This window comes from Anas acuta, chromosome 5, assembly GCF_963932015.1.
Source record: "Anas acuta chromosome 5, bAnaAcu1.1, whole genome shotgun sequence".
NCBI lineage: Eukaryota > Metazoa > Chordata > Aves > Anseriformes > Anatidae > Anas > Anas acuta.
In genome coordinates this window covers 28,599,912-28,624,898 of record NC_088983.1, presented here as the reverse complement: position 1 = coordinate 28,624,898, position 24,987 = coordinate 28,599,912, and the positions used below count along the sequence as shown (strand labels likewise).

At 37.2% G+C, this 24,987-nt stretch overlaps 1 protein-coding gene across 8 annotated transcripts in view; it reads right to left on the bottom strand.

Moving 5' to 3' along the window:
* Positions 1-24,987, bottom strand: part of KCNQ1 (potassium voltage-gated channel subfamily Q member 1) — a 389,773-nt gene that overhangs the window by 219,058 nt on the left and 145,728 nt on the right. For 4 of the 8 annotated variants that reach the window (XM_068683465.1, XM_068683462.1, XM_068683458.1 and 1 more), the window contains exons 9-13: positions 22,930-23,052; positions 21,793-21,934; positions 20,451-20,477; positions 18,308-18,373; positions 15,904-16,024 (exon numbers count right to left, since the gene is read on the bottom strand). In XM_068683465.1, coding sequence (XP_068539566.1) covers positions 15,904-16,024; positions 18,308-18,373; positions 20,451-20,477; positions 21,793-21,934; positions 22,930-23,052 — 479 coding nt within the window. Of the gene's footprint in view, positions 1-10,209; positions 10,418-10,811; positions 11,566-15,903; positions 16,025-18,307; positions 18,374-20,450; positions 20,478-21,792; positions 21,935-22,929; positions 23,053-24,987 lie in introns of those variants that run through there. The other 4 variants (XM_068683463.1, XM_068683464.1, XM_068683459.1 and 1 more) reach the window with 4 other exon arrangements.

The following is a 24,987-nucleotide window of genomic DNA, read 5'->3' as shown; positions in this document are numbered from 1 at the left end:
AGCTATGGTGGTGGTACAATCTACAGGGACCACCTGCCTAGTCCTGGTGACAGCAGTGATCAGTACATCCTGGAGCATGATACACATGAGCCAGGTTACATTACCAACTGCCATTAAAGTGTGTTTCATCCCATCTAGCTGATCAGCCTAGAGGCTCCTCTTAATAGCTCCAGAAACCAGAGAGATTTCTGACATGATAGAGTGATAAAATGCTATGGATAGCCTCATTCTGCAGCAGAATCATAAAGTAACTAAAGATTGGGCTTATCAGCTTTTAAATATGTGATCTCTCTTAATGGGAAATAGGTTCCAAACTTGGAGTTAGATAACATACTAAACTGCTAACATATTTTTTCTCCCTGCATTCTCCTTAGAGACCCATTCTCACCACAGACCTATGCTGGAAAACTTGTTTGGAAGACTGTGCTTGAGAGCTATGCTGCAAGAGTTGCTCACGATGTCACGAGACATTAGGATTAAAATTACTTTACTGTAAGATTATAGTTCTGGGATTCTGTACACATGCAGCCTTATCTACAAGGCAAATCCAGAAGATTCAGTTTTCTGTTGAAAGTAGTTGGATCTTCCAAACAAAAAACACAAGAGGACTGTAACTCAGGTAAAACACTAGCCCAACACCCGTAACAGACTTCGATTAATCTGCCACCTTTAGTATTTTACTGCTTCCCACTGAGAACTAAGCACAGAAATTGTACTGAGTGTTGCCCAGTTGTACTGAACATTACATCTTGGGCTTTCCAGGAATACAAGCAGGGATGTAAAGGAGGAAAGATCAAGTCTGAAAGAAGCCTTCTCGAGTACTCTCCTACTTCCCATCCAAAACAGACATGGATAGACCTCCTACTCGATCCCTCTCCCAGAATCAACCCTCTTTAAGCCACATCCACTTTCCAACTGAAATCTTTTCTATCCAGAGTTTTAAAAAGAGATTTTATGTTCAGATTTGTTCTCATCCTAAAACCCTGAGGAGATATTAGCACTTGGCTGAGATGATTGTAGGTTGCAAGTGTGGAAAGTACTGAAGCCACCTATTGCATTCATGATCTACATCATCATATACATCTATAGACACACAAAGGAACAGAGTTTTTTTAATGTACACACACGTGCACTTTTCACCCTTTAAGAACAAAACAGTTTGTCATCATACACAGACATTTTTGTTGTTTTTCAAAACAGAATTACAAATAAATCGTCCCTAAAATCTTGGCAACCTTTCTATTTCTATTTGGAGCATCAGTGAATGCTGCTGAAATAAGAGAATACACTCGTGCCACCTTGCTACACTAATTTTGTCATCGAGTTGACTATTAACCCATGGCCGAGTAACTCAAAGGTAGGCATAAATTCACATATAACACCACTGCCCCCTTGTGTTAAACTAAATCCCTTTGCTCTAGCAGGAGGATCTCAACATCTCTCTCTTTTTCCTCAAGGTGAAAAAATATGAAACTAATTTCTCGAGTATGAAACTAGACCTCTACAGTTCATGAAGCTGTTACAAAACAAAATGCAGGGCATGGATGATAGAAAACAATTTGGAAAATAGCAGAACATATTTCCAACATCATGCAATCCTAAATGACTGACAGGTTTATTAACAACAACAACCACCCCTCTCAAAGGCTGTTTGCCTTATTCAGTTCCTTTTTTTTTTTTTTTAAATAAAATTAATTATATGAAACCATATAACAAGACTGTTAGCTAACTCCAGGTAAGATGTACAGTGTAATTCACTAGCAACTCTGAATGCAGAGCCCATCAATGTGGGCGACACAATAAGGGCAAAATTCATAAAGGACATCAGAAGTGCAAGTGTGGACATACACGCGTACAGCTCATATGCTTACATTTTACATTATTTTCTCAAAATATGTCTTTGCTGAACACATTCGGTTTGTAATCTTATAAGGGCTGTTTTTTCTAATGAGAATTTGGTGCCACATATAATTTACATATATTAACATACTGTGTATTTGGTCAGAAACTTAGTGATTATTTCAAGCATATTACAAAGTGTTATAATCTGTCCTTCAGCATAAGGGGCAAAGATAGCTACGTGGAGTTGATATAGGCATCAATAGCCTGTATGTGGCACCTGTGAAGAGCTAAGCAAGGCTTTGGACTAAGGCCAGATAGGGTATTGCTGCCATCAAGGAAACATGGACAGATTCTTTATTTATTTAAGAAGTGGTGTGAATTCACCCAAGTGGGTGAATGTCAGTGGAGTCTGGGGACGATGCTGGCAGATGGCAGACAGTCGGAGTTAGATTAGATGTTTGCCATCAAGAACCAAGGGAAGAACTGGGTCCCTTGCTTTATGACTGGGGTGTAAAGGAAATAAAAGAGGGAGAGGCCCTGTGGCCAGGGTGGAACATATGTCATAGAAAAGTGAGCCACAAAGCTAGACGAGAGCCTTTCCACCTTAAAAAGCCAGGCTGCAATAAAGCCACAGAAAATGCCTCATTTTTTCCCATTTCTCCTATTTATAGGTCTTTGACAAAGCTAAATCAGAAAGTGCTGTCATATGAATTGTTAACCAAACTACCAGTCTGCTTCCCCTTTGGCCATCAACGCTGAATTCAGGTTCACTAAATCTTGGAAAAATGGGAACATGGAAGAAAACAATTACAAAATTTATTTCCTTTAGGTTGCTTCTTCTGAACACACATCCAGATCTGCACAGTTCCTATAGGACTACCAAGGTGTCTAGAATGCAGCATTAACTAAATTATTTTCTGAAAAATACTAAGCCATGAAGGCAACTTGAAGAAACATCGATGTCTCTGAAAGTACATCGATGCCAGCAGAACCAAAGGTGTTGCATTCCAAGAACAAATTTGTCCAATGGCGTCACCAGGACCAGCTACCTTCTCTCTCCTACCCTCAGCCCGTTTCCTCCTCCTGTCACTGTTGATACAACTATCCTTCCTGCTCACTGGGGCTTACATCCTTCAATTACTCTTTTCTCCTCTCTCCTTCCGCCACAATCCATCTGTTTCACCACAGCACTTCCAAGACTGGCCGCTTCCTTTCCAACCCTCCCAAAAGGTGCTCGATCAGGCGTTCGTAATGTTCTAGCCTTTCAATGAACTGCCCAGAGGAAGTGCAGATGGGACAAGGGTAAGCAGGTAATTAAGGTACAGCTCTCAACCTCATTTTTACTTTCCAACTATCTAAATGCTATCTTTCTCTGTCAGTCTTTGTGCCAGATCAATACTGCTGCATGCACTTTGCTTTCCCCATCACATACAACTCCCCACACCCATCAATCTCATTTCTCTCCCCTTGCATATTTTACATTCTGTATTCCACACAAATGGCCTGCTCAATTAGAGAAGCTGAACTCAAAAACTTGTAACTTAGACGTGCATGTTCTCAGTTTGGACAGTTGGCTTGCTTTTATCCTTTCCTCCCTTCCTCTTTTTCCCCTCTTTCACTTCCTTCTGACACAGTGACACCTTATGTGCATAACAGAAGTCATTAATAAGTGACAGACTCCTGCCACACAAATATTTTTAATAATTCATACTTCTCTCAGAGGATCTGCAAGCTATGACTACAGCTCCATTAGGTATGATTTATATTGGACTGCTTTTTGAGCAGTTCATATCTTTAAACTGTACTTCTCTCAGAAAAAGAGTTCCTAGGGGTACTTAGGGCCTTAAATATGCCATTCAGAGTTATGTTGAAACGCCTATAGTATACATTATTTGCCAATTCATAACTTACAGTAAAACACCATAAGGTTTCAAAGAAAAAGACAAACAATTAAGAGCTTTAATAATCTGATCCTGCTGTTTGCAGCACATGGTAATTCAAAATTATTCATGTGTTTCAATATGGAAGTGATTTAACATAATTTAGCAAACCTGAGACCTACATTAAGATGTAATAATGATGAATGGATGAGACACAGCACATACACTTACAGAAACCTCAGCGTCCTGCAGAATAAAGGAAGTACCTCTGAAGACCTTGCAGGTGCCCCCATGTGGGTGGCCTAAGAAGAGGAAAACTACAAATAGCCCTTTTTTTTTTTTTTAAATATAAAAGATCAAGATTCTAAAAGTGTGACAAAGGATGTGGATAAGAAGGCATTCCAAATTAGTATCTGAAAATTTTACATAGACAGGATTAAATTAGGTTCCTAAAATAAAAAGCAGATGGATTGAGAACGCTTACTAAATTCACTGAAGAACAAATATCCTTTGGTTGCATCTCTCCATTACTTAGTATCCCAGCAGCCATTTCAGGACTCAAGTGCAGATGTTGCTTGTAAGGTACATTCCAGTTATATCTCCTCATCATACACCACCAAGCACCGTGCAAATCCTCCAGGTGAAAGCACGTACACAAATCCTTACCTTTTCTTCCAAATAAAGAAACCGCTCACACAGTCTAAACATTTTGAGGTATTAAATAATTACACAGCAAGTAGAACAATGAATAGCATTTTCACTTACCAGTGCATTTATTCACACGGATTATGTTTATAATGTCTGTTTAATTATGCAATGTATTTCCTGACTGTCCTGCATTACTTATTCTATCAAGTAGCTAATAAGAACCAACAATTGTTTCACAATTCAAAAAATGGCTGAGTATGGGGAGGAAAGAGAAGAAAGAATAGGGATTAACTTCTATGCTGCACCAGAATTTCTCAGTGTCACAGAGCGTGATGTTTTTCGAAAAACAGGTGAGTACAGCAGAACAGGCCATAAGACTAGTTTGCCAAAATTTCCACTACTTTCCTAAGACAGAGTAGTGCTTTCAAACAGAGATTTCTGCCTCAGCCTACAGTCTACCTGTTCCTCCTGAAAAGGAGCAGATAGATAACAGCATAAAATCTCCGGACAGGACTCAATTTTGCTATTTGCATGCATACTGCCAACCACAGCAGGGCTCTACATCCAGCCTGGGGCTTGCGGAAACCAACACAAGAAAACATAAAAACAAAGCCTCCCCCCTACATACACATGGCAGTTTAGCTTTCTGGACTTTAGGTAAAAGTGGAGAAGAAAAAGATGTGTTTCACCTCTGCAACCTCCCAACACAAAGCTCCTGAACACTTCACATTCAACAATGGAGGGAATTTGACCCCTGACTTACAGATCTAGGTGAATTTCTAATGCTTCATACAAAGCTTGTTTCTTTGGTTTTTCAACCCCATCTCTGGTCTGCTAAGCACTGTTGACAGCTCACGTTGCTAAACAAAAGGAAAATTGACATTCCACACCATTCTGGCGATGTCCCCTGTGTCCCACCATCTGCAGGACAGCCCGAAACAAGTTTCCATTTTGTGTTAAAATCAACTTAAAAACAATGGATTGTCAGGAGTTTCAAAACCACTCACTGCTGACTAATGGCAGTGAAGTCCACTGCAGTACAAAACTGACAACTGGAAAAAAGTTATGCTCTCTATGAGCACTTCTGGATCCCACTTACTGCAGAATGTTTTTTTTCGTTGTTGTTTTTTAAAGAAGATAGGGCTCCGTAGTCATTAAGCAGAGGCTATGCTGTATGAAGAAAGCCTGTATGGCAAAAACAAGTATAAACTGCTTGCCAGGAACTCAATTAATACTCTTCTGTACACAATAGTAATAAATGCTTGAGTTCTTTTATTGAATAAAAATGATTTATTCATTTTTAAACACTAGACTTTTTCTATAAAAAATAAGTCATATAAACAAAAGATTTGTTTGTTCACAGTTTTCTACACTTTCATTAAAAATTCACATCTAAAATATATGATGGTTACATTTTTAAAATAACTGAGAGAAGGTCATAGACAAAGTCATACCAAATTCTGGCCAGTGTCTAAATTGTTTGTCATTCTAAAAACAAAAAACAAAACTCTACAAGGGTTCAAATGCTTCCCAGAGTAACAGCTGCACTACATAAAAAGAGTTCATTAGGATAATTCAAGTGAATTTTACTCCCAGTATCTTAAAGGTCTTGTCAAAGTGGTAAAGTTACTGTCAGATGTAGACAACAGTGATTTCCAAATGCAGCATCTCATCTGATACACCTCTTAGTTCACCTCCCTTCATATTCCTGCATGCAAAGTGAATTTTTGTAGGGATCTAAATCATTTTTGGCATCTTCTGGTGTTTTCCATCCATACAGAACCTTTATTATGGATCTAGCCTGCCTGAAAGTGCCATCCCTCAAACAAAAATCCCAACCGACAATGCTGCATCTACAAAATGCAGCCTGTCAGCCTCTTGAACTAGGAATTACATACAGACTGTTACATTTCTGCACTCGCTTCATCAGCTCTCTGCAGGACATGGCATCACACTGAATCTAATTCATGTGGGTTCAAGATCCCTAAAAGACCAAGTACCTGGGCCCCCACCACTTGCAACTCCCCTCTCTTTAGGAACAGTGACGTTTCTGTATTGGTGACAGTGGCACAGGAGATGGGACTTTGTTGTGGGGCAGGCTCCAGCCCAAAAGAACATGAAGCCAGACTGACAGTGGTTACCACTTCAAGCTCCACTGTCATTTAGGCATTGTATTTATGCATTTTACATATAGAAAAACAGAAAAAGGTAGAAAAAACAAACAATCATTACTTCTCCTTGCAAAAGAAGTAGAGGAGTAACCAGACCCAACAATGACTAGCATCTGTATTTACTTTTATCCCAAGAGGTGCTCAGTAACCACAGAAATGGGCGCAGTACAAGAACCTAAGGAAAACACAGACCAAAACACAGCCATAAGCAAAAGGTCAGGTGCTTGGCTGTAGCTTTCTAATAAGCTGACAGCTACTGTCAAGCATTTAAGGTATTTTGTCTGCAGCACAAAGAAAATGTTTAGCTTTTCCTACTTTAATTTCCTGTGATGATTTAAAAAAAAAAAAATGCATTCTACATATAGGAATGACAAAGTCCCTGAGCAAAATCATGACTAGTTTCAGTCTTTGTAGTTGCATGAAGAAAGTACGTTATGATCAACAGCTACCTCATCTCCTGATCTCTCGATCCAGGGCAAGCAGCTACAGCTGGGGGGCTCTGCATGGCACGTACCCCGTGTGTCCATCCATGCTCATGGGTAGAGCTACAGCACAGCTCTACCTGACCACATCTTTAGCTTAGGAAAAAACCTCATCGCTAGCGATCAGAAACAACAGCTGCAGAAGAAACCCTGTAATGTGTGTCAGTGCCGTAAAAGGATTTCCAGAGAAGTACAACATCAGGAGAACACTAAATTAATTCTGAATCAGGTCCTGGTCCTCCTGGGAGCAGCATTTACTTGTGAAAAAAGCCACATGTGGAATGAAGTTCATAGGAAAAATTAACTTGTATTCATAATATGCTTGAGCAATTTTCACATCACTTTTGCCCACAGAACCTGCAGCATGCAATTTCCTGAATAATTACAGTATTACAAACAGTACACCATCTCATTTTCAGCTTTTGAAATTGTTTCCTTGTACATCAATACTGTTACCAAAAGGTGTTTTCCTTTAGCAGTGCACTACGCAGCAATATTTAGAACAGCTGTTGATTTCCATTTTCTCCTAAGTAATTAACTTCGCTACGAAAGATGTTCTCACAAGACATTATAAATGAAATATTATCCAAGTATTAAAACTTAAGGGTCCCTTGGGTCACCCATGCTATTGGCTTTTAATACCATACTGCTTCATGCCTGGATTTGATAGTTCAGCCTGGAATGAGATAATTAGGTCAAAAATATATTAGATAAACTATTTGCTTGTTATGCTTGGTTGGTTTTCAGCTATGTCTGCTCCAAACAGAGAAACAGATAACTATAATTACACTCTCATCCATAGTCACCATTTCACTACTGAAAATAAATATTTACAAATGTTAACATATAGGCCAATATTATAATAGAGATTTTGCTAAAAATACTCATTTAATAGGTTGTACCTGTACATGGAATAACATCTTAGGAGTCTACGAAGTCAACATCAGTATGTGCCAACCAATACTGACAGGTATACCTACAACCTTGTAGTGGTATCAGAGATCCTTCCTGGAGACCTGTGATGCCAAATCCAGGTACGTCGGCTACATTGATTTAGCAAAGTACACTCAACATGTGTGGGCATAATGCTGAGCACAGGTAAAATATGCTAATGGGACTATTTATATGCTATTTAACGTACTTAATTCTACAACTTCATGAGGAGTAGTTTGTTACGACACCATGAGAAAACCATTACCACACCATGAGAAAACATCATGCTATCAGTAAACCATTAAACAAAAAATTCTACCCCATTTTTGGGGAATCATTATTTAACAGTGAAAGTGCTGGATTTCGGTGTTTTGGGTTGTTGTGTCCCCCTCCCCCTCAAAGGATATAATAACAAACTACTCAAATTTTTATCCCTCACATCTAAAGAAAAAGCAAAGCTATCACCCATCCTTGTAATAGAAACAAAACATTTATGTTTTTAATTGTAATTCTGGAGTTAAGATGATCAAAAATTTAACTTTGTAAAATGCTAGATAAAAGCGGGACATTTTTATTGTGTTGTGTCCCCACCAGCATTTCTCCCCCCCCTCCCCCCCAATTTTTGCACTTCTTATTCTGTATGGTGCCCAAAGTAAACAATGATAAAAGTTAGTAAGTGGGGAGTTGCTTGTTGTTTTTACAGCATAGGAGCCCTGTACTTCTGAATCACTAAGCAGCTGGAGTCTGGTTTAATTACTTAACATCAATCAAGATGTAAACCAGCACTTGGAGACCAAGGAATGCAACGTTCATCTGCAACACAAAAGAAATAGCTAAGCTATCTTAGCTTCTGCCTAGACGGTTTGTACACTAGGAAAAGTCAACACATTACTTTTATTCCGTGTCAGAAACACAAAATAGCCAAATAGCAATTTTACACTGTACTGGAATTTGTCAGTGACAATTTGTAGTAAGGGAGAAAAGATCTTGAGAATATTATTTCATAGACACTTGTAACCTTTAACACTGAACATACTTGTCCAATACTGTATTCTGGTAAATAACAGCCCCAGTAATATGATGGCCCTTCCCTCTCCAATAAGTAAATAGATATAAGAACAGGGATGAAATATCAAACTCGGTGTTCCTGTCTGAATTTTTCACCTGTTCACTCTCTAAGCTTATGAAATCCAATTCTTTTAATTGTTTTTGCTAATATTAAATACACATCACAGCAATGCCGAGTTCAACTTGATGGAGCACTACAGCCTGTCTTTTACAAGATCAAAGGAAATGATCTAATTATCCCCTCTGGTCTTCAGATCTATAGATGTAAACTACCCATTCTATCTAATCTATGAAAAAAGCAACCACCCACCACAGTACACAAGACCTTCTCCCTAAAGATAAAAGAAATGAGTAACCAAATGGGACAGATGTTAGCCACATTACTTATTGCACTGTCGGAAGCTGCTCAGATCCTGTGGTGCTGAGGGTGAAATAAGACACCATGAAGCTTTACCCAAGTCTTAGCTTCAACGTATCTCAGGTAATTCATCTGTAAAAATGAAGATTATGAGTGCCTGCCTGTATCACAGAAGACGCGATTTGCCAAGATAAGCCAACTTTGCAGCAGACTTCAGATGGCATTAGGGCACACTGCTCTAGTCGTGTGCTGCGATCCCACCTATCCAGTATTGAACACACACACACACACACACACCGGTCCCCAGCCCAAAGAGCTTCCAGTCTAGGCACAGGACAAGAGGTTAAAAACAGACATAAGGACAGATGCAGTAGCTCATGGAAACAGAGTAGCACGCTTGGCTTTGCATAGCAGTAGCTACAGCACTTTCGAAGTGCAAGACAGGCAAGTTTATAACAATTGTGAATCAAGGCAGCCACACAAGAAAATGCAAGATCCCAATACTATTAGCTCATTGCTACAATGGGAATGTCATAGCTCTTTGGGCAGTGCTTCTGGATGACAGCAATATTCATAAGCCAGAAATCAAATTCTTATCAAGTATGAAGAACACAACTGGCCTAGAATAACCATCTGCTGTAACAGACAAGTTTGCTCTTGTCTTGCCCTACTACAACCACCTAGTGCTGCACCTGCAGACAAACTTTGCAGGCCCCTAAATCTGAAGCTAACTAACGAGTAGTAATTTGTTAACTTAATTCAGAGAAGCCTTGAGTCCTCAGTGACTACTCTTTTTTTATCATTATTTAATCAGGGGATTAGCCACATCTAGGATTGGATTGCCACAGCTTTTTCCCCACCATACGACCCACAGTGGAAAATAAAAAAACAAAAAAAAACAGGATGATGCTGCTGAAATCATCACAGTGTCTCGTTTATCACCATTATGGGATTTTCTTCCAAGAAAAGAATGTTCTTGATCGCTTGTTAAAGCAGCTTTGGGGACACTTCACATCTTCAAGTGGCTCAAAGCAGCTGAACAGATGAGAAAGATCTGATTATTGATACAAACAGAGTTCTAGTCTTGATTTCTATGGTTAAGTTCATGGTTAATTTATCACCAAAGCACAGGATATAATGATACTTTTCCATACAAAAGGGAATAACTCTGGGAAATAGTCTTCCCTCTTTTTAGGAAAATATTAAATCAAGAGAGTTGACAACAGGGAGTTTGACAACATAGTAAAATATGCCAAATAAAAAAGGAATGCTGCCCAACATACAGTAAGCATTGAAGGCTTTCTTTTTGCAAGCAAAGTAAATGAATGGAATAATGTACAGAACAGTAACTGATGAAGTTTCATCATTAAGTTCTGGTCTTAGCTCAAGAATATTTTTCCGAATAGTTGCCATCGATGCTATGAACATGTCCTGTCATTAATTATAAAATGGACCCCATGCAAATCATGGTTTAAACATTGTTAGCAGCATTCCTAACAGAATTCTTGTGACAGTAGAAGTCAGTCATTGGATCTGACCACTTGAGAGTGAAAAGGAAATATTTGCTCAGACTTCACAGGGTCATTTTAGCATAGGAGGGGAAGATAAAAGCAGGAATCTTTTACAATATGAGCTATCAAATCAAAGCAAATAGGCTTCCACTCACTGATACTCTAACAGAAAAGAGACAGTTATAAAACACATTCATCACTGTTTGTTCTAGACAACATGGTTCTATCTCATGCCAGCCAATTACATGCTGTTAATTAAAACATGGAAGAATAATAAAAATCTTAAAGAAACAAGAAAGAAAACATTATTTCAATGAAAAGCCAGTGGTAACTACAGCACCATGGACACTGCACTCGGTGTTTATCAGCACTCTTTATTCATTTCTATTACTTTTCAAAGTGTCCAAAAGCATTCATTTCAATCATTCTGGAAGATCCATCTATAGCCATTTCCTCTTGATCTAAAACTGATGAAAAAGCACCAAATTTGTTTGCTTAACTATTGCATCTATCGTGCTGCGTAACAAAGAAGAGCTGTTCCACCACTGGAACATGTCGTTTACTTCTAACTCAGCACCTAAATGACTCTACCAGGAGTCCTTGGTTGGACTTGGTGATCTCAAAGATATTTTCCAACCTAGATGATGCTGTGATCCTAAAGATAGTATTTCCCTAAAAAATAAATAAATTACTTATTAGGAAACAGAAAGAAATACTAAACATTTATATACCAGAACTGATTAAACCAGCTACTGCGCTGTTGTATCTTAATGGGAAACTATGGAAACGAATCACAGACTTGAATTTATTTTTGATTCAGTAGCATCTCTATAAGGTTCATGGAGAATAGAGAGCTCTTTAAATAGGTAAGAGACCATCTTTAAGTAGGTAAAAAATAATTATATAAAGACACATTGGATTGAGAGTTTTCCTTCTTGTCTTCTGTTCGCTTTTCAGCTCAATTCAACCAATTTTTTCTCCTATTCCTTCCCATTTGCATGTTCAGAAGTTGGACTTATTTCTTTTGACTACCTTCAGCTAATGCCAAATGTAAAATTAAAAAAGGTTCTGAAAATTAAATGGTTATATGAACACAGACATGGAAACAACCTTGTGGTAACTGAGCCTTAACTACTAGTAGCGTTGATTTTCCACTGCTTTAAAAGGTAAATAGAACAAAAGACTCAATGAAGTGAAACAGGGAACAGATGACAATAGAGGATCCCACTGATTAGAGAGAAAGGAGGCAGTGAGAAGTCCAGAGAAGAGGTGTGGTATTGCTACAATCTAGTTTTATGCGTCACTTTTACAATGGAGGAGACCACAAAGACAATTAAATATATCAGTCAAAAGACAAGTCTTAAACCATACACTGTTTATGGCATTTTTCAAACTGTTACAGTTCATTTTGTAGGTGACATCTGACAGCTAATTAGATTGCACCACCTGAATCTGCATGTTAAGTTTATAAAACTCCTCATGTATGAGGCTAAGTGCAATTAACTCTTCTATCCTCTATTATTCTATTCTGTATTTCTGCATGCACCTGCTGCAAATTTCTTCTTCTATATGTTAATCACTTTCCTGCTTGAAAATCAGCTCTCAAAGTGCTTCTGTATTTTTTGCTTCCTCTAAGTAGTAGTGACATGATTAACTGCTACAGCAATTTTTCCACATGAAAGATTTCCCCTTTCTAATTCCACACAAATTGGGCTATAATTGCTACATTATTTATTTCAGAAACACATTTAAAATACAGCAAGGAGTACATCCTGGGGAAAAACAAAGAACAAAAAACACCATAACCCTGCATTTATATTACTAGGCATAAGAATTGTTCCATTAAATCCAATGGGAATATGCACCTACATATAAAAATATAAATAAGGAATATTTTTGGCATAAGCAAGCAGTACACTGAAATTCAATTTAAAGTGAACTTAGGCCTAGCAGCCTAGCAGCCCTTTGTTTTGGCTGAAAGATGGCATTTTCTTTCTATTATGACCCAATGCAAGTGAGGAACAAACTTAGGCTCACTGTTTTTAAGCCACAATGATGCCAAGTGCTTGCCTGTCAGTAATACTGAAGGTACCCCCACACACACTTTTGCTGGAAGATTTACATTACCTCTTAAAAGGAAATATTCTTCACGCTGTCAACCGGAAGTCACTTTCCAGTTGTGTCACCAAATAACTGTGTAATACTTACTTGCGTATTTATGAATTCAAAAAATACATGTTTATTCTGGAGTTACCTTTTCATCCTTTATGGATAAGCTAATTTGTATGTTGCAATAAATACATGATTGACCAGGAAGTAGTTCTACTAATACCAAATCCAAGAATCCTTAGCTGAAGAGCCTTATAGTATGCCTCACCTCCTGAAACAGTCTTCATGCTTATGTTCCTTTGATAAAACATGGATTGCTTTTAAGACTTGAAACTAGAGCTATTTGCACTCAATTTGACTTTCCCCTACTAATTTGTTTTCATAGCTGCTGCTGTATTTTTGTTAAGTACCTGGGAATACTTGCATAACGGCTGTTTATTTCTTTATCAACTAATCTGGAGCAATCATACTGTAAATGTGATAACTGTAAGGAAATAAAATGCTTCACTACTGGGGACATCAGAACAAAATAATTCATCCTGGGTTCTCTCATGCGTAGCATAACTTCCATGCCTGAATTAAATACGCAAATTGACGTGGAAACTGAACTGACTAATATTCTTTGTAACAGAAATGGTTAGTAAAGTGGATTTGTGCACAGATACATCTATTGCTCAGTTCTAAACGTGATGCTTATTTCTATTCCCACATTCAGGTCCTACTAATACTTATATAACCAGCTTATAAATGTGTTCCCTAGGACTTTGAAATTAAGAATTAAAAATAAGCCTTTGTTCAAATAATTCATGGAAATCGATGGGTCTTCATCAACCAGCAGCGTGTGTGCCTAGCAGCTTGCTTTACAGCCACCCCAAATGTAGGCAGGCTACACAATCCAACAGTGAAACTCACATAACAATCTTTTAAATTTCAAAATTTTGGGAAAGTCCGTTGCTGAATGCCAAATACACCAACTGACACTGCAAAACAAAGGGTTTTCACCAACTCTTTGCCAAACCCTCATATCTATAGAGCTACCTGGCATTGTTTCAGGCATTTAATCAACTGCATACAAAGTACACGTGCTTCCACGTGAACAGTCCTCAGGCCTTACAATGTTTGGGCACTCATGCTTCAAAGGAACGCATTTCAATTAATATTTTATCCAGTTTTGAATCTAAAACCAAAAGTCTTACAAAATAAACAAAAAAGGCTGTACTTTCTTCTTTCCAATATAGACTTGATTCAAAGCAAATACAGGGATATGTTTTGTACCATCCCACCACTCATGACCTAGAGCAATCTAGGAATGTGAACAAAGATTACAACCCAAAAAATGAAGTAGTAAAAGAGAAATATGCATGTTACTAAAAGACTAGGGTGTTAGTTTGGTAAGATTTTTTCAGTTGATACACAATATTTATATATCCTAGGGTTTCCCACAAATGCCCATACTTAAAAAAAACAAAAACAAAAACAACTCAGATGTTACAAAATCTGACTTAAAAATAATGGAGCACCTTACTTTATGAAACATATCAATGAAGGTGACAATGAGAAATAACTGAATGCTTCTCAAATCCAAAAATGATAATGTAAACTCCTAGCACCAAGGTTTATTTTTCTTAAAGAAAGCCCGCAATACTGCAGTAAATTAAAATTAAAAAAAAAAAAGCTGTGCAAAGAAACTTCTAGATCTGGTTTTGCTGCTCCGTTGTTCTTGTCTAAGGCTTAAGGAAATTTATGACTTCCTGCTCCTACTTGTACCACGAAGAAATTTTTTTCAGAATAAGTCTCCTAAATTCTCTTCTTACAAATGTACATACATGTAGGTGATTCAACTGAAAACGTGCATCCTTCTGCTTGTGGGCAAGGAAGGCTCCCCACATTTTTTTTTTATTTTATTAAAAAAAAAAAACAAAACAACTTTCTATATGGTCTATAAAAAATGTTTGTGCTTCTCCGCTATTTATATCACATAGAAAGAAGGCCTGAAAATTGGCAGCCAGCATTTCTGCATGTTTTGTACCTCAGAAAATTAAGTATGCCAAGAATTTTCATCTGTGGTTTCACTTCAGAAATCCGAGGATTTCTAGGAACAGAAGGGGAAGAGACTCTCTCATGCCTCTGCTAGAGGGGTGAATGAGCTTAATCTTTCACACATTGCCATGCACTTGCTATGGAAAATAATAGGAATTTGTCAGTAGTTCAAATTAGCTAATGATAGACATTTTTAAGACATTCAAATAATACCTTTTGCAATTCTCAAGCCACTTTTCCTTGTGAAGCTGTAGTTCAATTCTCCTAAGGATTTGAGGATAATCTCAAAACATGAAGATAACATTTTAACATAAAAGATATGGGAAAAATGTAAAATGAAAAAAAAAATCACAAAATAAAAAAAGGCCTATTTCAGATTTTTTTTTATATACTACAAAGCAGTAATAAAGACCAAAACAGATCTTTTCTTCCAATGCAGATCATCATATGACCATTTGAGAAGGTGCTGCTGAAATTGAAAGGCTGGTGTTTCATGTAAGTATTTCAAAATTTGCACTTTACAGTTATTCCTCTGGAAAACAGTGGAGGGATTAATATGATTCTCAACAGGCAAGTACTCCCACACGTTGTCTCCATGTGAAAATCCTGAGGCTATCAACTACCAGCTGCCCACAGACATTAGCTCAAAACTAAAGCTGTGTGTCACAGCCAAATGAACTTTTCTTTAGGTCAACACAAAGATTTACTGGCACTCAGAACAGTATACACCAACTTCAAGGTAAAAGAGTTTGACGCAAATATCTGAGATAGCCCTATCAGCTCCATATTTCAGCTCCTCCCACCTGGATTGGCTGCTCTTGTCTAAGTCAACTAATGCACAATTCAATAGCCTTGACTTACTGTGAGATGTGAGTTATTGGGGTCAACAGAGTTTCACCCTCCAGGTCAAGCTCATCGGCGAAGCTGTTGGTCCTGATGAAGGGTCCTGTGTTCACATCTAAAAACGTCGGGCTTTTTTTCACTGTGAGGAAATATGCAGATAACAGTTAAAGCAATAACATTTGGCTTTTTCAAGGAGGATCTACTGCTTGTTTGGATCTCTAAAATATTGTACATTTTAGAAGAATATTGAAAACAGAAGTTACTACAAAAAATGGGCATATAGCTCAGAGCTCATGAAAAGTTAAACTATTTTTTTGAAGCATTTCAGATTCTTATGACTTAAGGATTTTTTCTCCCCTTTTTTGTTGTTCATATTCCTCAAAGACTAGAATTCAGAGTATCTATATTACAGGCAACTTCATGCCTTATAAAAGTTATTGTATAGTAACTTTTTTAAAATCAGCCATGTGCTTTGATGACAAGATCGGTTTATTTTTTCTCATCTCTATTTCATGTTTTAGTTTATATTATCAGCTTCTGGGCTGTAATTACTATGACTAGAATCAAGAAAATAGGCCTAGATCCCCCAAGGAGCCTAGGCATTTTCATGGTGAGGTGTCTACAGGTTCCCAATCCCTCTGACAATTCAGCACGGGATACCTCAACTGTCAACCCAGATATGAGCTAGGTGTTGAAATGTCCATTTCATCCAGGAGGATGCCCTAAGTGGGAGGGCCACTTTGCAAAGTGTCAGATATTGTAAGTTTTTAGTTACTTTTACACCAACACTTTCATGCATCCAAGAAATTAGGCAGAGTGGTATAGATTTCATTTTTAATTTCAGGCTCCTAAATTCTGCCAGACTAACATTTAGAATGCTAAGTGCTCTTTTGAGTGTGGTCCTGACATTTGTCAGAGAAGCCACAAAATTTCTGTATATATAAAACCACTATTGTATTTATACTTGACTATAAAAAAAAAAAAAAAAAAGTGCAGAGAGAATAAAAACAACAGTAAGCAAAATTCTGTAGAAATTCCTTAACATGCAACCATTTCACTCCAGTAAGTAGTTCTCCTCACATGTAACAAGAAATCAAGATTGTACCTCAACCCACTAGCTCTCTGGGAGCACTGAAATGAAAAGCTGCTTAATAAAAGGCAAACATATTCTCTCCCTCGCTCTTTTTGTTTTAAAATTTTCTAAGATGATCATAACCAAGATCACTGTCTGTTCTGGTAACCAGAGCAGCCCTCTACTCTTTACTCTCTCATTCTTAAATGCTGCTTCAGTATAAAGGAGCGACCACATCAAAACACTTCCATTCAACCTGCTTGCACAGGGTGAGGAGGGGCGTAGGGAAGCAAATGACATTAGTGAGGGGCTCCCTTCCACAGAGTGCCTCGAAGCAAAGCACCAAGGAACACACACTGCCTCAGCTACCCCAAGTAAAAACATTGCTGAGAACTTGCAAAAACAGTGAAGCAGAGGAGAAGAAACTAAAGCTTACCGTAATCCCTGCCAGTCTGGTACAAAGATCAGCTATTAGCTCTAATATTGACCAACAACTTCCTAACCATCTAATATAGATAACATAAAAATTCATAGCCATTGGAGACCTGAGGACTGTTTCTAACAAAGCATTTAAAAAAAAAGTATGTTAAAAGGGCTTAAAAAAACAAACAAAAAAAAAAAAACTTTATAAATTCGTTTTCAATGGATAATAACGACTGAAAAGAAGCAAAACAGATAGAGCAAGGGATATTTACCATAATTCAGGAATCCCCAAAACTTTATTTTCTGTATATTTGATAGCTAGCAGTAGCAGCTATGGTAGCAGGTGTGAATATCCATCTGATAATGCTGGGCACTACTTTGAAATGGCAGAGAATACACTCCCCCTAACATTAGAACCCCTGTTCTAAAAAAGAAACACTGATTTTTTTTATTTTATTTTTTTATCATTTATTATAACCACAATAATAAGAAATCAGTGATGAGTTTTTTGTATTACCAACACAACAATTTTGGATACAATATGAAATGTATAGAGGTGCTTTTCCAGTAGTGGAGTATTTAGCTAACAATAGTTACTTTACACTTTACACTTCCCCTTTTGCAAGGACAGTCAAAAATTTAAAACACTTTACAGCATTTTTCATGGAAAACCTGAATTTTAATTAATGCACTTAGAAAAATAACCCTGTTATGCAGATTTTTTTTTTTTTTTTTATCATTATTAAACATTTGCAGTTTACAACCTGAAAAACTTTCCAAATTCAAAATTCTACTGAGATGCCTAATGCTTTCTTTAAAAACCAGCACTATAATTTTCTGTGTCACGACAGGCAATTCCAGACAGAGCATTGGAAGGATTTAGTAATTAACAAAGGTGACGGAGCAATGAAATATTATCAGCTTTACCTGGAGAAGAAGGAGCGCTGGAAGATTGCTGGTCTGTGGAAAAGGATGGCCAGGAACGCTGACAATCTGAGTCATAGTAAAGATACACATAAAACAGAGATAGGAGAGGGAGAAAAAAAATAAAAATAGAAAAAAGTTCCAGACAGGCAGCTGAGGAGATGCAGACATACCTAAAATACAGTATGTATTGACATCTTTAAAAAAGTACTGGTAAAGAGAGTTTCTGGAAAACTCTTCCACTACCTATTACGTAGTAGCAGAATATTAAATCACCACTAGGGGAGGCATTGCGCCTCTTAAAACATTCTTCACCATGTTGTTGCAATATATTCCTTCCTACATGCCAGTCCTGTTTTGAAGAAAAGTAAACTCATGTTTGCCTCCTCCTTCCTGACTTCACAGCTCCCTCGAGTGTTTCCCTTTCCAAAGTGTACAACCTTGTATGGACCCCTCTTGGTCTGGTTCATACTGTCCACAGTGTAGGTAGCTCCTGGCCAGACTTCAGTCTGCTACTGATGGTAGAAATTACCCGACATCCCATAAAAAGCACTTATAATTGCCAGGTTCAACCATTTAAGCCAAGTGCCTGCCTCAAGCTGAATTTCTTGGGGAAAAGTTTCAGGCAAACAAGATTAGTCAATGCTAAGAAAGACTCAGGAAAACATAACACTATATTTAGTTCTTTTCAATATCCTTGTCATTTTAGTAACTATTTAATTGAAAAAATGCCTGTGTATTCATACACTGGGACAGAGTAATATCCTTCAGAAGTGTTGACTTTATCTTATGCAACACAAAGGACTCAAAATATAAATGTGTTGGAGTGAAAAAAAAAAAATAAAAATCAGAAACATCACCCAATCCTCATTTTTGCAAGTGTTCTGTCAGTATTAGGTGTGCTCTTCAGTCCTTGCTAAACTGATGATGCCAGGCAGAAAGGAGGTTTATAATTTTATTCACAGTAAGTACAAATACACACTTTCTTCTCTATTTCTTTGAATCCCTATCAGAACAGTGTCAGGTGAACTCTCAGGTCCACTGAGTTTACTCTGCCTGGCTAGCAAATTTAAACTACGGTGGCTGGCAAAGCTCTTCTGATGTTTCCCCAAGATGAAGAAGTTTCTTGTTCTATGTATAACAGGTGGCTTCATGGCTCTTGCTCCTCTCCTGAGCTTGTTCTACCATGCTCACCCCCAGTGGCGATGCACCCCTTGGAACACAGGAGAAAAGTGGAAGCGGGAAAACAGGCAAACCAAGGACTGGCCAGGGGGATTCAGGCAGATTAAGTCTGGTTTGTGCTCTTTTACCACCTTAATTACAGCTATGTTCCACGTGGGTTCAAATGAGAAACAGAACTCTGTATTTTCAGGTGTTTAAGTCCAAGTCTGAGGATCCTTACACTTGATTAATGAAAAGGAACCTCTACTGTCTCCAGTGGATGCAGTGAAGAAAATTTACAGGTGGCTTGCAGAACTCTCACTAAATCACAGGGTTTTTTTGCTTAGACCTAGCTCAAATCCTAGAGTCTTTGGGGAATACTCAATTGTTAAGAAAGTGCCTAAACAAGCACATTAGAAACATCACAGGACTACATGGCTGCTTAAGTGATCACAGAATCCAGACAAACAGTAAAATAAATTATTTAATTTATGGGTCCCCATCTGTTCATGAATATCTACAGAGCATTTTTACAGGAACAGATGCACCTACTTCAGAGTGCACAATTTTGGAGGTCAAGTCTGAACATTTTTCTCCCATCCCAATCTATTTGTTTAGAAATTAATTCTCAGCTATCTGAGCATATAACTTAATTACTAGATGAATTATAGTTTATATTAAGTTTATGTTATCTTTTTCTATCGACTATACATACACTAGCAATTTTTCTCAATTATGAAGAAACAACAAGTGATAACCTACTCATAAACAAATATTTTGAGTGCTCACTTTTCTCTTTACACTGGAACTGTATGCGTGATTGCAATTATAGTGTGAGAAGGTAAAGCTTGGGTCTGTCTAGATCTCCTTGGCTGCAAAAGATTTCTTAGAAACTATATGGCACTAGACACACATAAAAAGCACTGCAAAAAATGTTACATTGTCATAAGCTGGCATGCCAGAAATAAAATTTTCCTCAACTTACCAAGCAATTTTAACATTCCTGTTTGTCCTGTATACTTGTAACAGTTTAGAGAGAGCAGAACACAGATAAAAAAGAAAAAAGGTAAGTGTCAGAAGAAATTAGAGAAAATCCTTTTAATGAAAGCTATAGAGCTGATTTTTGAAGTGGCAGTAGTAGGCTGCCTGCAAATCACATTGTCCTTTAGAAACTCAGAGATAAAAGGTAGGACTTGGCAAATCAATGCATCTGAAGCATTATTCACTGGATTGTGCTGAAGATAGATATCTGTACTCAAAGCTTGATACACAGGGTAAACTTACTATTTGCCCACATTCTAACAGTTAGGTCATTTCTATTGCCAGATGCAAATTGCAATCATTCCTTAACAGAAGCCAAGAAAGACTGGAAAAGCATGGATGTCGCAGAACAAGAAATGTTAAAGAAATGTGCCACAGAGTACATGGAAAGTGAGACTTTTTGCCTGAATTAAAATATGCCTGGTGCCAGCCCACATTTTAATCTTATTTTAATGGTCATTAAATTTAATCCAGTCTGCCAATTTTTTTTTTCTTTAGGAGAAAAGTGCTTAAGGCATCTATAATCAATAAAAAAAATCACTATTTTTTGTTGCCAGAAATGGCAAACACAAATAAACACAACTGGCATACATAAAAGCTTCTAGTACAAATGCATTTGTAAAAACATACAAACAAAAAAAACAACCAAAAACAAGCAGTGTAAACTCAGAGTTATTTTGGAAGTTCATTATAACTAAGGCATCTGTAATTAATGCATCAATAAGGTGACTATCAAATATGGTCCTTTTTTCCTTGCACTGTACCTACTTGTACAGTGACAGTTAATACAGATGGATCTACATTTATTTAAAGTATGTCTGCTTTCAAAATTTGATTCACAGCCTACTCCACTGAGCAGATGGCAAGAGCACATGATGGTTTCACATAGCAGACTATGCTAAGAGTGGCCAAGACACGTCAGTCCTTTTTGGTTGAGGTACAAGCACAATAGTAACATGTCCTGGGTAAATTTCACGTGGAAAAGCTGACAGCTAATAGCTTCAATAAAATGAAAAACTGTGCATTGTAAACACCAGCCTCGGAGATGGTAGCTCTTCTGGCAGACAGAAATGACAAAATTTTAGTTTGTCTATAATTGAGTACACATTCATTAAAGGAACAGTTGAAACTTAACCAGACAAGCCAGCAAAGTCAAAAAGCAAAGTACTCTTTCTTCAGAAATAAGGACAACAACTAGTTCTGTCCTTTCTCTCTTACATATTAAAGACTGCCTATGTGTAAACTGCCAACACAGTTCACTGGCATTTTATAACAGAATTTCTTACCAGAATTTTCATATGTATCAAAACTGAAATCAGGTTTCCTGTCATCAGACACATGGTCATAAGTGATGTGTGGAACAGTTAGCATCTTATCTGGAGAAGAAGGCCCATTGTCCTTGTCTAACTTAAATTTCTTCTTTTTAACCTAAAAAATAAACATATATTAAATTACCAAACCAAGCCACATTTAGTAGGATCTTCATTGCCTTCAATAATAATGAAGCCCTTAATGAGCTATAACCAGCTAAAAGAGTACCTGACCAATAATACTTTCATTACGCTATACTGCGCATTTCTCTTCAAGAGTGCCCCCCATTTCCCCAAATTGTCTAATTGCTAGAATTCCACACATCATCATTAGCAAATCCCTTGCCTGAAGTAAAAAATCTGCTAGCTCTGCAACAGTTTATATAAATCAAACTACTCTAGAATATCTTCACCATTTAATGGACACAATAAATCATACCTTCAGCAGAGAGCAAATGGCTATAATGCTACAGAACTCAGATTAATCTGGGATACTAAGAGAAATTTTTGTAAAGCATCCTCTCCTTTCCAGTGCACAACTACCCTGCCTTACTATTCCAATAGAGAGGATGAAGAGGATAAAGATTCTGGCAAAAAAAAAAAAAAAAAAAAAAGTTCTTTCTGTATTATAACAGCAACAAAAAAATCTTCAGTTATGGAATTGGTGGATATGAAGATACTGCCACATGTAGGCACAAGATGTCTTCACCACAGAAGTTTGAAGAGCCATAAAATCAATAGCTTACAGAAGCATCAGGGCTGTGTTTTTTGTTCTTGACTTTTGTTTTTTAACCAGTTTGGAAATACTCGTTTTCTTTTCCTCCTTTGCTTATACTTTTCCAAATAACACTGAGTTATTGATTGATATGCCTAAGTACATTATTGTTCTTTTCCAAATCCATTAAAAAAGTTACCCTTAGGAAGTGAAGCAAATTAAGTTATAGTTTAAACTTATAGTTACTGAAAATCCCCAAACTGATTTGTAATTGAAACTTTGAAACCCAGTAACACTCTGTAAAATAAACACTACAAAGAACCTCTAGAATATAAAACAAATTAAATCCAATTTAAAAATTTGAAACTACTATAAAAAGAAATGTTAGTTACTGATACCATCACAGATTTCTTCGGTTTTGGACTGGGTGACAGCAAATGATAATTTCTGGCAGGTTTTCGAATGTATATTTTCCATGTAGAAGAGTCTGGGTTTTCTGCTGCATAGCATCTCCATGCAGTCTAGGGCAAAAGTTGTAAGCAACAGAACAATTAATGTGATTGGAGTTGTAGCTACCTATACTTCCAAGTCAGCACATAAGACATTCTTTATTTACAAGTGTTCTTGGATTTCCCCCATGGAAATATTAACTCAGCATGGTTCAGAATTCTTATTCAGTAAACAGAAACCACCAAGTCTGAACTAGGCAAAGCAGAAAACAAGATCAATCTTTTGAAGTGCAACTTTCATTTGCATTAGCAGCAAATAATAAAATAGAATTCTAGACTGGACTCAAAGGACTGGGGTTGAATTTCTTGTTCTTCCACACTTTCCCTAAATGACTTTCAGCATTTTGCCTATTGCATCCCGTGTTTCAGGCCCCCACTCAAAAACCAAAAATCATTCCCCCATACCTCCACAAGAGTGCTGTCAGGAAAAAAAGCAATTGTGATATGGTCAGTAGGGCTATATTATTACAAAGAAATGATTGTGGGAGAGCACATGATGGTACAGCACTAACAGTTAAAGAGGAGCCCAAAATCAAAAGCGATCCTTCACCTCCCCCGGCAACTAGTGAAAGTACTACATTCAAAAACAAAAAGAAGGAAAAGCAGGGGTAGGAAACTAGATCAAACACTGCTGCATTATCTCTTAAAATGTAACTATGTGATCAAGGATTATTTATAATTAGCCTCTAAATTCAAATTTTAGATCCTCACTTCCACAATACAGAAAAGCACACATACCTATGGATTTACATGTACACACACAAAATCTGAAGTGGGAAAGGGCAGAAAACACAAGATGAAAGAAACAAAGCAATGCAGAATGGTAAAGAAAAATCAGACAGCAGGTGGAAATAAAGGATTAGACAATCACCATGTAATTCATGGTTAATAAGAACAATTGGCCTCTAAAAGAAAACAAGAAAGAATACAGGAAAAACTATCACTAATTTCAGCTGTTGCCTTGTCTTGTACCCATTTCATAATCTTCTTGGTTTAAAAATAATCCTTTTGTGAATTAGTTGTAGAGTACTTATTCAAATGGGCTTCTAGAGCTCCACAACCACTAATAAATTGCAATTGTCACTTACTAATAACAGGTAATCAGCAACTCATTGTCTACCCTTCACTCCTCAATATTTCAGACTGAGCCAAGCATGGTATTCTAGAGATGCAATCTCAGACTTGCTGGTATTTTGGGGTTGATTTCCTAAAAGGATTGATGGGAACACTAAAAACCCATTCTTTGCAAAACCATACCTTTTTCTGACCATGCAATCCAAATGAAACACACTGAGTATGAAGACTTTTGGCTAATCTCTGGCTATTACCAGAGCCTTAAATTTAAACCCTTTTCATATTAACTCTGGGACTGTTTAGTTTCAAGCATAAACTTTACAGTTAGCTACTGTTTCTATAAAGAGCCTGACCTGGAAATCCACATTCACTCATGAAGCTGGAGAAATAAGTCATATGAGAACGCAAAAATGATATGGCTTAGGTGTACATCTACTTTTTTTTTTTTTTAATTTCATCCTGCAATTCTAAAGTTATGTGCAGAAACTGAATGATGGAGAAAAGTTGGAAAACACTGCAATATTAATAAATTAATAAATTAATAAAAATTAATAAAAACCTGCAATATTAATACATCTCCAGAGTGAAATGCTGGCTCTGCTGAAATAAAGGATAAAATCTCCTTGACATTACTGACACAGATCTGTAACCATATTTTTAACTGAGGGGATCAATTTTTTTCTGCCTGTTTGTTATCCAACACAGAAAGACTGATTTTGCAGAATTTCTATGTTTGCCAGTCACTTACAATGGCACTGAAAATTGCAGACAAGATGTTTCCTATTTAAGATGCTGACTTAATTCTCCTAAAACTGGGATTTTTAAGAATGTACATGTATTTGTACCAAGGAAAACGAAGCATATTTGACATTT